A 16,455-nucleotide genomic window follows, 5' to 3' on the forward strand; every position below is an offset into this window, starting at 1 on the left:
ATTATATTTTATCCATAACAAGCAATACAAAAAAAAAAAAATATTGTCTAGCACTGCCTTTCCAGCAGACTTGAGTGGTGGTGGGACTTGCATCAAAATATCAAATGTAACCAAAGTAGAGACAAAGTACTATGCAAACTGTCTGCCACACAGGCAAGGGAAAGGGGTGGAATGGGGGGTGATACTGGGGATTTTGGTGGTGGAAAATGTTCACTGGGGAGAAGATGGGTGTTTATGATTGTATGATCAAAGCTCAAACACGAAAGCTTTGTAACTGTATCTCAGGTAAATCAATAAAATGGGGGGAGGGGACAATAAAGATGGTTATGAATGCTCAAAACATTTTCTTCCTGTCCTCAGTAGTGTATGCTAGTAAGAAATAGTTCAGGGGCTGGAGGTGAGTACAGTAGACAGGGCACTTGCTCTGCTAGTTAGTGGCCAACCAAAGTTTCAATCTCTGGGCACCCCAGATAGTCTCCCTCTTGGCCTGCAAGAAGTGTACCCAAGCACAGAGTAAGCCCTGATCACTACTGAATATGGTCCAAAATAAAAATATAAAATAAACTAGAAGCTAAACAAAATTTAATTTATGGGGAAAAAATAAAATGAAGATAAAATTAAAAACATTCAAACTAAGAGTGGTATTTTATATTAAGGCAGCAAAACCTAAAGTTTCTATGTTGTTCCACTGTTTAGAAGAACCATCCTATTCAGGAAGAGCCCTTCATTTTCACTACACTGTATGGTAAGCAAATTAAATTCTACTTTTGTGACATTGGCCTATTAAAAGCTAAGGGGAAAAGGAGGACTAAAATCATTGTTAGTCATAATACTTATACTATTTTGGGGATGAAACATCTAAAATATTATGCACCAGTGACATATTACTAAATGACCCAAGACTATAAACATTTAAGTACACCTAGGAAGTCAGACATTTCTGCAAGAGACAAGAGGATTTTCTTATCTTTTCATTCATGAAAAATGAAACAGTTCTGCAAGTCACAAATTACACTTTAAAATTTTAGAAACATTGGTACATTTGCACAATGAGTACTATGTAGCTGTTAGAAAAGATGAAGTCATGAAATTTACATACAAGTGGTACTACCTGGAAAGTATCATGCTAAGTGAGATGAGTCAGAAAGAGAGGGACAGACATAGAAAGACTGCATTCATCTGCAAAACATAAAGTAACAAAATAGGAGACTAACACCCAAGAATAGCCAAGATCAGTACCAGGAGGTTTACTGCATGGCTTGGATGCCAGCCACACATGCCAGGGGAAAAGGCAGCTCAGACAGAGAAGGGAGCACCAAATAAAGGGTGTTGGGAGGATTCTCCCAGGATGGAAGATGCATGCTGAAAGTAGACTATAGACCGAACATGACTGCCACTCAATGCCTCTTTTGCAAACCACAGCACCCAAAAGGAGAGAGAGAACAAAAGGGAATGCCCTGCCACAGAGGGAGGGTGGGATAGGGGGATGGGGGTGGGAGGGATACTGAGATCATTCATGGTGGGAGAATGGGCACTGGTGGAGGGATGGGTACCCGATCATTGTATAACTGAAACCCAAAGCACAAAAGTTTGTAAGTCTACAACTGTACCACATGGTGTTTCACTAATAAAAATTAAAATAAATAAATAAATAAAATTTCTTTAGATAGATTTAAAATTATTGAGAAAAGATGACCAGGTTTTCATACTGGGAACTGATTACAAAGCTTACCCATTGTGCACCGCAGCTCTCGGATCACTGCTGCTCTTCACTTTGATCATCAGCAGAGAGAGAAGAAGATAGAACATGGCCAAGCCAAAGCACAAACGGTAGACAGCTTTATAGCCAACCAGAATGTTACAAGGGACGACACCTTTCTCGTTCTCACAAAATCCTGGAATCTAGAAAAACAAGAGTTTGTGGTCTAGATTTTTTTAAAAATAAAAATGAAAATTCTGTGTATCAACCATTGTTTATGCTGCATATGTATTCAGGGTAAACATATTTTCCATCACATGAAAATCTAACATTCTGCTGCTGCAGTTACAATGGGCCACACATTTGTGATGTGGTGGACCAGGAAATGCACATCATTTAGCTGAAGCACACCAGGCTGGGCTCAGGGCCCCACACAACACAACTCCTGTGCTGAGGGAGGCTCTGCTCTCTCTCCAGACCTGCTGTCATTTGTAATTCTCTCTTCCTGAGATTCCAAACAGTGCATCATGGCTCTATTTCCCATCATTTCTTCAGAAAATCCCCATGATTCCCCCTAAGTATGAGTCTTTCTCAAAGTCCAGGTTAGCTTGCTCAGAGTGCTCCTCTTCTGAACTTCCTGCCTTCATTTTTAAACTCCCTTTTATCTGAGGACATCTTATACTGGATTTCATTTTAAATTACGTTCCCAGGTTCTTCAGCTCAGTGCAGAATCCCTAATAAAACATGTTATAAATTAGTAAACTTATTATATATTTCCCTATTTCTTTTTATATAATCTGAACTCCATAAAAATAATTTTTTTCACAAAAAAAAATCCATCTTTTTTCCCCCCAGGGCAATAATTCCTTTCCAGTTGCTTGAAATCAGAATCTGGTTTCATTTCTGATTCTGTCACATTTAAATGTCACAGTAAACAAAGTCAAATTTACATTCAAAAATTCTACTTTGGGCCTGCTGGGCTGGACTGCAACAGCCTCCACAGTTTCCTTCAGATCAATCCTGCCAAAGCATCTATTCTCTTCATCCTGCTTCCTATTTCCAAATCTACACACAAAAAGTTCTACTCATCTCTGGGTGTCTCTTTTTTTATGAAACTCACTGAGATTCTAACATTTACCTGGCCAAAGTTACTTAATTTCTCCTGTTATCGTAACACATTTTATGTATCAGCTCCTGACTTCCCTAAAAGTTTTGGAGCTTCTAAAATAGAAATTATATATTATTTTACTTTGTATACTAAAATTAGTTGTATCTGTAAACAACCATCCACTTAATCAATTTACAAAGGAAAAAAAACACACCTTATTCAGTTGTTCTTCCATTCCTGGTATCAACATTACACAAGCTACACATACTCCAACAAGCAAGAAAAGTGCATAGATCAACCGAGTTACGGTGGAGTTGTTTCCACTGGGGCAGCATCTGCACAGCAAACATGGAGCACTGCCACATAAGCAGGGTATCTGGGGGAAAAGAGAATTAAATATCAGCAGACTTTAAAATGATAGCAAAGAGCTACATTTTAGCATGCAACATAGAACAGGAACTACCAGGGGACAGTGGCCTTTGGTTCACATATATTATCTATAAACTAAAAAAATAGTAATTGAGGTAAAGATAGAGCAAATCCTAGCAAAAAAGTGCTTAACCTCTGTACGAAGCAAAATAAATATAGTAAGTTTAAACAAAGGGAAAACCAGCAGCAACTCAAGTTTAGCTCAAAAGAAACTAGGGCTGGGATGTGGAGAGTGGACAAGTGCATAGCAGCCCAGCAAAATTTAGACAGATATAACTAATTGACTACAAAGAAAGGTGATGAGCTGGAAACAGTTCAACGGGATAAGTAAGTGTTTTCAACAGGATGAATGGATGCTCTGCATATAAGAGATCTGTGGCTGGATCCCCAATAACCAATGATCCCATTGACAAGAACAAAATGGGTGTGCCCTCACCCCCCAAAATAGAGAAACCAAAATATTCATGAATATGCAGTCCATCAGCAACTCTTATTATCCTTTAGCCCTTATTAAGTCACAAATTTGGAGAATTTTTCAAATATCCATCTATGGAAAATTATACTATCTTAATCCTTTACCTCTTCTGGATGTTGATAATGATAACCAGATTACAACTAGAACTCGGCAAAAGAGGATAAATGAATAGCTGGGGTTAACTTTCTTCAACAGAATTCTACTCTAAACTAGTAACATACACCAGGGAATACTGATAGGGACCAACAAACAGTATTAGAAAAGCGAACTGTAAATATTCTCATAAGGACCAACATTATCACCACAGGAAGGCAGCATAGTAAATCCTAAAATAACTTCATTTTCTTCAAGGTTGTTTCATTCTAACTCGAGGGGAGGGGGAGATGAGGGAGGTGTAATCAACCAACTAAAGTAAACGAGTAAATGAAGATATTTATCCAAAGGTTGCTCTCATGGTATGCTGAAGTTAGAGTTTCCAAAAACCAAAGTTAAGTAATGATCTGTTGTATTATAGGGGAGAACACCATACAGCAATCAGTATAAGGCAGGAACAGAGTTGCTTTTAAGACAAAAATAAGTGTAATAAGCAACTATGCAAACACTCTAGGAATGTAAAAAGAATCATCCCTCAAAAAAAAAAATCCAGAAAGAAAAAAAATCTTTGAAGATGCTGATTCAATAAAACAACTCCGTAAGAAATCAAAACTCTTAGCTAGACAGTACTGAGGTTCTTGCCTTGCATGCATCAGGTCCAGTTTGATCATCTGCACTGCATATAGTACAGCCTCCCTTAGCACTGCCAAGAAAGATCGCTGAGCTCAGCTGGGTGTGGCCCAAAAGCCCAAAAAAGAAATAGTTACAAGGGGCTTCTATTTGGGATATAGAAAAAATAAGAAAAGCAAATTTAAAACAAAAAAAATTAATGAAATGAGAAAAGAACATGATAAAAAGAATTGAGGGGAAAAAAATAACTAAAAAAAAAATGCAGAAAATAATTACTGTCAATTCAAACCAAACACAGTGATAATCAGAGTTACCCTACAGTCTTCATCAATTGGGGGGGGGGGGGGGGAATTAATTTCTTTTTTCAGGCAGTAGACAAGACAGTAATTTCTGAGAGACGGGAAACAACCTCTGTGGTTAGGTCCTATTTCTCCATTTGGGGTGCAGGGTAAGGGTGTTTCCAGGTGAAAAGACTGTCTACCATGGTAAAGAAACAAGGACTGGGAAAGAGTTTATATATGTGAAGGCTATACAGGGAGAGTTTTGAAGATCTAGATACAAAGGCTACATATTAAGTCTTCATTAAACTATGAATCAGTGCATGAATATATGCACTGAGAAAAGCTGCCCAAAGTGGGCAAAAAAAAAAAAAAACCAAACAAACAAGGAGAAAAGGCATAACACATCACGCAGGAATGGGACAGGAGCTCAGGTGCTGGGTGGAGAAGGAAATCAGCCATAAGACTAAAGATTGCTCTTATCTCACGTAACAAACCCTGAAGCAAACATCAAAAAAAAATAAAATTCATATTTAGTAACCCACTCCTCCATGTACAAGAACAAGCCTCAAAAGCCTTTTTACACATTTATTAATATTTTAAAATACAAATATTACTAGCACTGATCTAGATAAAATTACAGTGCCTGACATCTACTAAAAAATCTGTAGGAATGAAAAAAGGGAGGAAAATAAACACCTAACCAAAATTAAATAAAAACCAATCTGAAAATAAAGAACACAAAACCCATCTATAAATAATGTGATGTAGTCACATATGTCATATGTCCAATGAGGCAGAAAAACACGTGAATGGAAAACATACAAAATAATTGGAAAGATACATGCACCAAATTTTTATAAATAAAAATAAAATGGAGTAAAAAAATTATAAAATGCAGGGGAAAAAATCAAGAACCTGAATACACTAATAAAGAAATGATATGAAATGAAGAGATAAAAAGACATGGAAAAAAGGGGCAGAGGATCAATGTTGTGAGACAACATCAAACACCTTAGTATTAACTGAACTGCAACTCCTGAAGAAGAGTTCTTTTGAAGAAATATAACAATTCACATCAGATTCAAGTAGTTTAAAAGCAATGACAAACACAAGTTATCATACAAACAGGTAGGAAAATAAAAGCATATTAAAATATAAAATCTTTTTTAGTAAGAAGCAGTGCAAGACAAAATTTAGTAATCAGTGAACAAAGTTGTAACCACAGAACATTATACTCAGGAAAATATCTTTCAAAAACAGAAGTAAGGGGCTGGAGCCATAGCACAGCGGGTAGGGCATTTGCCTTGCACGCAGCCAACCCGGCTTCAATTCCCAGCATCCCATATGGTCCCCAGAGCACTGCCAGGAGTAATTCCTGAGTGCAGAGCCAGGAGTAACCCCTGAGCATCTCCGGGTGAGACCCAAAATGGGGGAAAAAAAAAAAACAGAAGTAAAGTAAAACATTGCAGGCACAGAAAGACAAAAAATAAAAATAAAAATCCATATCCAGCAGATCTAAACTACTAGAAATGTTGAAATTTTACAAGCAGAAGGAAAATTACAGCAGACAAAAATCTGGATCTGCACAAAAATTCATACAAGGGAAAACTATGATTAAAGGGAAGAGAGACAGCACGGATGGTCAAGGGCATGCTTTCCAAGTCAGGAGGCCCAAGGTTCTATGGAGGGTGTGGCTCATAAAAACAAAACAAAAAACATACATCTATATCTATTTTTTTCTTAGGGAAACAAAGCTGTTTTAAATAAGTACCCTTTTAAAGTGGGCTGAAGAGATACCATAGCAGGTAGGGCGTTTGACTTGCATGCAGCTGACCCAGGATCTATTCCTCCACCAGTCTCAGAGAGCCCCGCAAGCTACCGAGAGTATTCCACCAGCACAGTATATTCGATATGCACAAAACAGTAACAAGTCTCACAATGGAAATGTTACTGGTGCCCCGCTCAAGCAAATCGATGAACAACAGGAGGACAGTGCTATGGCTACCCTTTTAAAGCAAAAATAATGAACATTAGCTTTGGTGGGTTTTTTTTTGGGGGGGGGGGATGCTTCAATAAGAAATAAAATGGTGTAATAAGACATGATCATAGGTAGAAAAGTTAAAACAAAGTTAAGGTGCTTGTCTTGCACATGATGGACCCAGGTTCAAACAGGAACTTAAGAATCCCTGAGCCCACCATGAGTGACCCTGAGCACTGGAGTAAACCCTGAGTATCACTGAGTATGGCCCAACAAACAACACCATAAAAAAAAAAACAAAGTAACAAAAACCAAATACCACAAACCCTAAAGCAGAAAAGCAAAATGAGTAGCAAATTAAAAAGTCCAAGGAGACAACAGAATACTAAAATAATGGCCAATCCAAATCGAGGCAAAATAATAGGCCTAATGAGAGGTGATAAAGGTGACAAAAAATGGCGATTTTAATTCACACAATCTATGTAAACGGAGTAAAAACTCCCCATTTAAAAGGCAGAAACAGGGAGCTAGAGCATTAGTGCAACAGATAGGGTCTTTGCCTGTACACTGCCAAACTGGGTTCAATCTCCAGCAACCTCCCGGGGTGATCCCTGAGCACAGAGCCAGGAGGAAGCCCTGAGTACTGCTGGGTTTGGTCCAAAAACTTGGATAGCAGGGGTAGAAGAAAAGGTCAGAAAAAAAGGATACAAGCATGCTTGCTGTTTTCAAGGGCTCGCTTGTTTTTTTTCTAGCTTTGAAACAGTAATCTCTTTCTTTCCTCTCTGCTTACTTGCGCTTTCAAACCCATGTCTCTCTTGAACATTATACACTTTACAGAGAACTCTGGGGTCTTCTTGGAAGAGGGTGCGAGCAGATTCCCCTTTCTACCTGAAGGCACAGCAGCTCACAGACCCACCCTACACCTTCAGACAGAGAAATAGCCCAGCTCCACAACTGAACCTCGTCTCCCAAACTACCAAATTGCTCCTGGATCAAGATATGCGATCTGCACAACACCTCCAAATTTCATAGTACTGTCAGCCCAGTACAATCACAGCAAATCTGATCAGAAAGACCACCAAGCTCCTTGAGCCTGAACAGTAACACAGAAGGCGGAACCAACACTAACCAGCACAGGATATTCCAGAAAATGACTGGAGCAACATCACCATAAGATATAACAATTAGCACAAAGGCACTCTGACAGATCGAAGATTGGATAATTCCATTTGTCTTTGTGTTGTAACTAAGAGGAAGTAAATTTTGTTTGTTTCTTTGTGCCTGCAAGCGGGCAGGCTAGGGTGTTGGGTGGGAAATTGGGGACATTAGAGGGAAAGGCACAATGCTGGTGGGGTTGGCATTGGAACATTTAATGCCTGCAACAACTCCATTATGCATAACTTGGCAAATCACGGGGTTTTTTAATTTTTAATAATTTATAGTTCAAGCCACCAGGATGTATGTATGTTTGTATGTGCCAATACCTCAGTTTTCCCCACACCACACAGTGTGTTAGTCTGAACCCTGCATACCACCAGGTATAACCCAGGAGGCTCCCAAGCACACTGAAGTGGTTCTGGTAATTCCAGAAACTAAAGCCACTCCCCAGCTTTGGCTCCAGCATGGAACCAACCAACCTAGTCACAGCAAGGTACTGACTGCCCTGCAAACAAAGGAGTGGTCCCCAGGATCCCTAAGCATTGTTTAGCATTGTTTGAGAGCTTTGAAAAGAAGGAGATTAGAAGTTTAACATATATACATACCGATCATGCTATAGCAGTATCAAAGTAGATCTGGGAAAAGACGATTCCAAGGCAAGAATGATAATATTGAAAAGGAGATGTACAATCATTTCTGCATCCTAAGAGGACTTCATGTGAAGGAAGAATTAGTAAAACTAAAAGAATTACCAAACAAATCTTCATAGACAAGCTTTCCATGTATTTTCCATGTAAAAAAAAAAATAAATGCTTTGCTTCCTTTTTTTTTTTTTGCCTTTTTTGGGTCACACCCAGCGATGCTCAGGGGTCACTCCTGGCCCTACACTCAGGAATTACTCCTAGCAGTGCTTGGGGGACCATATGGGAGGCTGGGGATCGAACCCGGGCCGGCAACATGCAAGGCAAACGCCCTACCCGCTGTGCTATCGCCCCGGCCCCTGTTTTGCTTCATTTTAAGAGCAAAACACATTAAGTAAAAATATAGAAAACTGGAATTATATTATCATTCATATCTAACTGACATTTGAGGAACACTGCAGCTAGCCAGAACAATGTATAAAATATTTTCAAGAGCACAACATTTACCAAAAATAAACCATATTCTGAAGCATAAGTCTTAAATCGAACTATAAAATGGCTCAAATTGCACACTCTTGGCTCTCAAAAGAATATTAGAAATCAGTAACATAAAGATAGCAGAAAATAAACACACTTCTAATTAATTCAAGCACAAGATATTAACAGGAAATTAAACAGTAAAAAAAAACACATCATGTTGTGAGATGCACCTAAGAAAACATTTAAAGATAACTCACAGTAGTAAACTGTAGACGAATCCTTTGTAGTGCCAGGTGTGACTCCCTAGCACCAAGTCAGGTGTGACCCAAAAACTAAATAAGTATCAGTGGAAAACAAAAGTTTCAAAATCAATAATCAAAGTTTCTGCCTTATAAAGCTCTAAATGGAAGTGTAAAAAAAATAGATGTGAATGAAGTGAATTATAGAAAAGGTAGGAAAAACAATTAATTTAATTCACTGAAACCTAAGAAAACTACAGCAAGATTAATCAGTATTAAAAAAGGACAAGCAGTAAATAGATAACAGAAAAGATTGGTGACCCCAGAAATATAGCCAACTAATTTAAATGTAAACAGCAAAACTACTGAAAGATGACAATGGAGAAAAACTATAAGATCTTAGACGTCAAAATTAATTTTTAAATAAAATAAAAATTTTAAAAAGCACGGTTGAACTTCATTAAGAATGCAAACTCCGGGGCCAAAACTATGGCTGAAGGGCTGGAAAATGGTGAATACAGTAAAGTTATATCGAAGGAAAACAAAGGTAATGTATAGTATGAAGGTAGCCAGCATCCAGAAATAGGAAATCTTGAAGGCACTGGTGGTACAGTGATGAGCACAGATGCCACCCAAAAAACAGGAAACAGACTAGAGTGAGTACAGTGGGCAAGGTGCTTGCTTGGTACATGGTCTATCTGGGTTCAATCCCTGGCACCTCTTTTGGTCCCATGAACACTGCAAGGAGAAATCCTGTGCACAGGGCAAAGAAAAAGCCCTGAGCACCTCTGGGCATACCCCAAAGATAAAAAGGGGGGTGGGGGAGGGGAAGTAGGAAATCTAAATAAACATAATGAAAGATATAAAACAAAAAACAAAAATGCTCTTAAATAAGCCTGCATTTTAAAAAGAACATACTAGTTTTCTTTTTTTTTTTAAAGAAGCCAATTTATTTATTTTTTTGGGGGGGGTCACACCTAGCAATGCTCAGGGGTTACTCCTGGCTTTGCACTCAGGAATTACTTCTGGCAGTGCTTGGGGGACCATATGGGAGGCCGGAGATTGAACCCAAGTCGGCCGCGTGCAAGGCAAACGCCCGACCCGCTGTGCTATAACTCTGGCCCCCGAACATACTAATTTTCTGAAGGAAAAAAGTTACGAAAATACAAATGCAGATACGAAGTCAAAGCACAAATTAAATGTGCTAGAAGGGAAAGGATGCTATGACAATTTAACACAATCTATGGAAATAACATGATCAATCCATGGAAATTACATGACCAAATTTGGAAATTAGCAGATGACGTTTATAAAAAGCAGGGAGGAGGCAGGAATCCATGATTAAATACATGCTTAAGGGTTAGAGAGTATAGCAGTCAGGTTTTGTTCCTGACACCACATGGTCCTTTGAGCACTGGCAGGTGTGAGCCCCATTACTGATGGGTGTGGTACTCTTGCCCCTCAAAAATAAGATAAAAGGAATGCTAAAGTTCTGAACCCTCAAAACTAGAAATCAATGGTTCTCAAAATGTACGAAAAATTTATAACAGAATGAAAAGAATAGTGGGTTTTAGAGTTCCCTGGCTTGCTGATGGTACTGCGTCGAAGTGATGTAGGCAGGTAGACAGGCAAAGGTCCTTGGCAAGAAAACTTGGTCAACAGAACTTCAGGAAGAAAAATTCTAAGACTGATCCACCCTGTGGATACAGAAAACAGACCTGATTAAGACTTTCAGCAGACTCTGAAGAGGTTGGACCCCTCTCCATGAAATTCCTTAAACCTTTGGACCACTCCCTTAATATGATTAAAATGTGATCCAGCCCTGAAAAGACTCCAGAACTTCTGGATCAAGACAACCCGAGAAGAGCCTATAAAAAAGACACCATGAACAAAGGAAGGGAGCACATATGCTGCCCGAGCCCTTGTGCTACTTGCGCCCACGAAGCAGAGAACATGTGGTGCCTGAGCACATGTGTCTCCCGCATCTCCCCTCGAGATGTGTACTTTGATGCTTTCGTGTCTAATGCTAGGATGTGTGTAGGGGCTCTCTCTGCCCCTGAAGAAGCCCGTTTTCTCTCGAGTGTGTGTTCTCTCTCTCTCTCTCTCTCTCTCTCTCTCTCTCTCTTTCTCTCTCCCCCACACACACACACTCCCACCCCACACCTTAAAAGCCCTCCAAATAAAATCTATTACTTCACTGCTTGTGTACTCCTGAAATTCTTTACTGCGAGGCAAGACAAGAATCCAGTAACCCTGGGTCCCAGGTGGCAGAGGCAGTTGGGGGGAAAGTGACCATCTTTCTCCTCCCCACTTCACATAAGTCACCCATGGGGCCCACCGATATCACAAGGACCATACAAAGATTAAGCTAGGAACCAAAGCTATAGTACAGCAGGTAAGGTGCTTGCCTTGTATGAGGCCCAGGCGGGTTCAATCCCTGGCATCCTATATGGTCCTAAGAGCACCACCAGTTGATTCCTGAGCATTGCCAGGTGTGCCCCCCAACCCCCCACACCCGCAAAAGATAGTTAACACTAATATTAACCAACCATGGGAATTATGGGAATTTACTTATAAACCAGCCACTTATATAAAAATGAAATTATGGTTAATGAACTGACCAAGGTCAGGGAAATAACTCAAGTGGCAGAACACATGCCTAGCATGAACAGAGTCCTGAGATTGATTTCTGGTATCTCACACACTGGTGGCGAAGAACACCACAGAGAACTGGAGACCCTAGGGCCTGAGCACTGAAGGCAGGAATACTTCAGCTCCAAGCATCACAGAGCCTGCCCTGCTCAACTGAATATACCACTACTTTCCTTCTGTTAACAGCAAAAGAATAAAAAACTAAAGTAACTTTATAATATGGAGAAGGCAAACTTAAATAAAGTAAAACCAAAAAAAATGATACATGTGGAAGGTAAAAAGTATTAAAGTCTTCACTGGAAAAAGTAAAGCAGTAATTAAAACTGCACAAGCAAAATCAACAAATAGGAAAAAAGAACTTGTAGTGCCAGGAGTCTATAAAGCTGAACACAAAAGTGAAAATAAAAAATGACTGATTGACTGCCTTTTAGAAAGCACTTGAAACTCCTAGATTTCTCTCCATTCCTTGCACTAGCCAACTAAACAGCCTAAGATTCTCAACCAGAATCAGACATTCTGGACTGAGTAATTCTTTGTTCTGGGAGGCTGCCATGTGTACTAAAGAATGTTGAGCAGTTTCCCTGGCTTCTACCTGCTGCATGCTCTTAATGCCTTTCCTCAAAGAAAAGTGACAAAGAAAAATGCATGCAGACATTGTCACTTGTCCTACAGCTACTACAGAAATATCTCCCCCAAAGGAATCTCTTTAGGAAATTTTTCTGATTAAGAAATGTTTACTTAACAGTCCTTTATTTTTATTATTTTGCTAAAGTCAGAAAATGAAATGCAATGTTCTGTTTAAAATGCATCTAGCATACTAACATTCCCCCAAATTGTACTTTTGTCTTTTATTCATCTACACTCTATATATAAGCATACAGAGAGATTCAGGAAAAGTATTGGTGGTCAGGTTTTTTTCCTGACAATTTAAAGGTTGTCGAAATGGCACACTCTACTCTTTCTTAAATAGCTTACACAAAAAAAAAAGTTAGTTTAGGTTTAGTCATTGAAAAAAATCTAGTCACTAGAACCAGTGTTAAAATGGGGATGAAAAAAAAAATTTACCACCTCAGTATAAACTTCTGTATTTAACTCACTAGGGATTAACTGGGAAATTCACAGATTAAGATAGGGAGTTTTAACTAATCACCAATGAAAGATACAACCATACAGAAATCAATCCAATTTCTAATTCTGTCCACAAACATTTTATCACTTCAACTTCCACATAGTAGTAGTTACACGTTTTTTTTTTTCCCTTTCATACTTTAATAGTGCAAAAATTTTCTACAGTTGTTTTAAAAGTTAGGGGGGAAAAACCTAAGCCTGAAAAAATCTGAGCAAGAAAGAAAAGGCCTTGTTTTAATCTAGCTTAATGATCTAATTTGGCTATTAATACATTTGAATAATTTTAAATTTGTCAGTATCTCTTAGTAAGCATATTACTGAATTCTGTCAGAAAAATGAATTTGCATCCCGAAAGAAATTGCTACTGAACTGTACTAAAATCGAACAACTTAAAAGATGCACCAGGAAGGAAAGAGGAAAGACAACCAAAATTGTGTATGATAGAATCAATTTCTGGATTTATACCAATTCCTGGATATGCACAATAACCTTGAACCAAGATGAGCAATTTAGTCGCCTACTCTCTCTGCCAGTGATCTTAAATACTGCTAAGGGGGTCTTACCTCCGTGTTAGGTACTTTCTAACATGCCTCAAAATTAACAGTGTGGTTAAAGCAGTGTCAATTTTTATCACCATTGCACTAATTAAGGTGTCAACAAACAATGATGGGAATATAAACTTTCCATATTGTTCACTAAAGGTATTCTTTGCTAATTTGAAACACACCTTAAAAAATATCCTTAAAAAATTTTAAGTCTGAGCCAGAGCTCTAGTGTAGCAGGCTTGCCTTCCACCCAAATTTGGTGCCCCCAGGCATCCCGTTTGGTTCCACACACTCACCCCTCCTACTACCACCCTCTCCCCGCCCCCAGCCCATACAACCGTGAAGCCAGAGTGCAATATTATGAGCAAGCTCTGCTCACAGACAGGTGTGGGCCAAAGCACACGCCCCTCCCCAATTTTTTTTAAGTGTGTGAAATGCTTGGGGATGAAACCCAGATCACCTCACACATATAAAACTTATTCTAATCTCTACACTACTGAGCCACATCCTCAATCTCGTCAAAGAAAAAAAGTACCTATAATTAATCTGGAGACAGAAAAAAAAAAAGGTTGGTTTTTCACTGCTCTGGGTTCAGAAAAAATAGAAAAAATGTATTATTCCTTTTCTGCAGTAGTTGCGGGATTTTCGCCCCTACTCCCCGGTGGGGGGCTGAGGGGATCACGCCTTTCAGTACCTATGAGGATCAAAGATGCCAGAACTGAAACGGGGTCAGTCACGATGCAAGGAAGAGCCTTAACCCCTTTATTATATTTTTAAGAATAGATACTGTTTCCAAAAATAATGTTCAGGTAGGGGTGAAACCTGCCACTACACCTTTGGAGGAGGCGAGAAGATCTTAACTGTAATTTAACCGTAACTGTAATAACTATCATAATAACCATATATCTAACAAAGGCGTCCCTTTTTTGGGGTATTAAAACAAAGACCCAATTCCGAAACTACTTTTTTTTTTTAATAAAGGTTCCCATGCGCAAACGCAAATATAATCAAGACCTTGGTCTGGGGCAGAGTTGACAACCTCAGTGTATCTGCAGTTCAAGCCGAAACAAAAGCATTTAGACATGAGATGAAGAATGTGTAAAACGATCAAAATACTGTCAAATGTAAGAAGGGAAGGGCAGCATCTGGAAAGTCAAGACAGAAACTGTAAAATTTGCGATCCGAGGACTCAAGAAATTAATTCCAAACCAATGTCTTGCCCTAAACTAAAAAAAAAAAAAAAATACCATGATTGGGTGTAAAGCACACATGAAAACTCTACTGGGGGCACGGAAAAGAGGTCACCGTGCAACGAATTTTTATTTTGGGACCTCAGGAATCCAGCGATCTCACCCTGGCCAATCAAGTATGGTTTCCGCTCTCAACCACGCAGCCGACAAAAAGACAAAACGCAAGCGACACCGCGTGACAGACGGCAACTTCAGGCCCGAGGAAAGCATCCTTCCGGTCACAACCAGACCACGGGTTTTCACAGACACCGAAACGCCGGCTTGAGAACCGTGACCACGATCTCGTGTCACCGGGGGGGGCGGGGATGGAAGGGGTGGGGAAGGGCTCGGCCGCTGCGCCAGACCCGCTGGTCTTAAAAACGGAATTAATTACTGGCTCGGCCGCCCCACATAACGGGCATCTCTGAAGAGAACAAAAGAGGCCAACCCGCCTTCCCCGGAATGACAGTGCGGCAGTCAGTCCTCTGAGGTCGCCGGGAGAGATGACACGGGGCGATGCGCAACTCGACACAAAGGAGGGGCCTGAAGCCCTCCGGGGAGCCGGTCTTGCTCCCACGCGAGAGAAAAACAACAGCAGCCAGGGGCCGGGCGCAACAACTGGGGCGCCGCCTTCCTGAGGGGTGGGTAGGCGGGCGGGCGGGCGAGCTCAACAGCTCTCGTTTCCATTTCTCCTCCCCGGGTGGGGTCGGTCGTCTCCCCGTCGCCAACGCTCTCCAAGGTCGGTTCGTCACGAGAACTAAGGGCCCCGGAGCTTAAGATTTCTAAAGAGAGATCCTCGCACACCGAAAGAAAATGGGGCCTCAAGGCACTCCCCTTTGGGTGGGGTACCATGTTCACTCCGGGCGGGCCGCACCCAGTCGCGAACGGTTCCCTTTCGCTTCTGCCTCTCGGGGGCGAATACCCCCGCGAGGCCGCCAAGAATCACTTACCCAGCTCGCCATGGAGCACAACCCCAAAACGCTCCCCATCGCCCCGACAGTCGCAGGAGCGGCTGAGGCCGACAAGATGGAGCCAGCACCTCTCTTGTCTTTCGCTGCTTATTTACTATCCACACGGCACTTCCGGGGCCGAACCCGTCCCGCCCCTCAGCTTTGTGTCACTTCCTTCGAGACTGGGCGGGCCTGGGGAGGGCTGAGGGAGGTGGGCGGCGCAGTGAGATTACGCATGCTCAAATCCGAGTCCCAAATTTTGTTCCTGCAGTTGAACTGCTACTGCGGGCCTAAAGCGTCTGGAGTTGGCGTGGCTGCCCTTACTTTGCCAGTTTTAAAAAAATGATCCGAGAAAAGCAACATATTTTTTTACTTATTGTGGTGTATTCGATATGCCAAAAATTGTAACAGCAAGTCTCACAAAGGAGCTGTTACTGATGCCCGCGAGCAAATTGATGAATGGTGCTACAGTGTTACAGTGCTACACTGCTACAGTTTATTTAAATCTGGGTATTGGTAGAACGTGGAGTCTAGTGAGTGGCTGATCTCTCCCTGCAGTCAGAGGAGAACCTCATTGCTTTAGGGAATTGCTTTCTCTTTCATGTTCATTGTCTCCACTTGCGCTAAGATTCTGTCTTTCCATTCACTCTGCACCTTATTTTTCCACTTGTATTCTCCGTTTATTCTAGCAACCCACTGCCTCTGACAAGTTTAATTGAAATAATTCCAGTGTCGAAGCG

At 40.6% G+C, this 16,455-nt stretch overlaps 1 protein-coding gene across 1 annotated transcript in view; it reads right to left on the bottom strand.

Annotated features, from left to right (window-relative positions):
• The window catches only part of SERINC1 (serine incorporator 1), a 28,835-nt gene extending 12,972 nt beyond the window's left edge, over window positions 1–15,863 (bottom strand). The window contains exons 1-3 of the mRNA XM_056124979.1: window positions 15,716–15,863; window positions 3,022–3,183; window positions 1,733–1,902 (exon numbers count right to left, since the gene is read on the bottom strand). Of these exons, the coding sequence (XP_055980954.1) occupies window positions 1,733–1,902; window positions 3,022–3,183; window positions 15,716–15,754 (371 nt within the window). The 5' untranslated portion in view covers window positions 15,755–15,863. The remainder of the gene's footprint in view (window positions 1–1,732; window positions 1,903–3,021; window positions 3,184–15,715) is intronic.
• Between the last annotated feature and the right edge of the window lie 592 nt (window positions 15,864–16,455).

This window comes from Sorex fumeus, unplaced genomic scaffold (genome assembly GCF_029834395.1).
Source record: "Sorex fumeus unplaced genomic scaffold, SorFum_2.1 ptg000054l, whole genome shotgun sequence".
Classification (NCBI taxonomy): Eukaryota; Metazoa; Chordata; class Mammalia; order Eulipotyphla; family Soricidae; genus Sorex; species Sorex fumeus.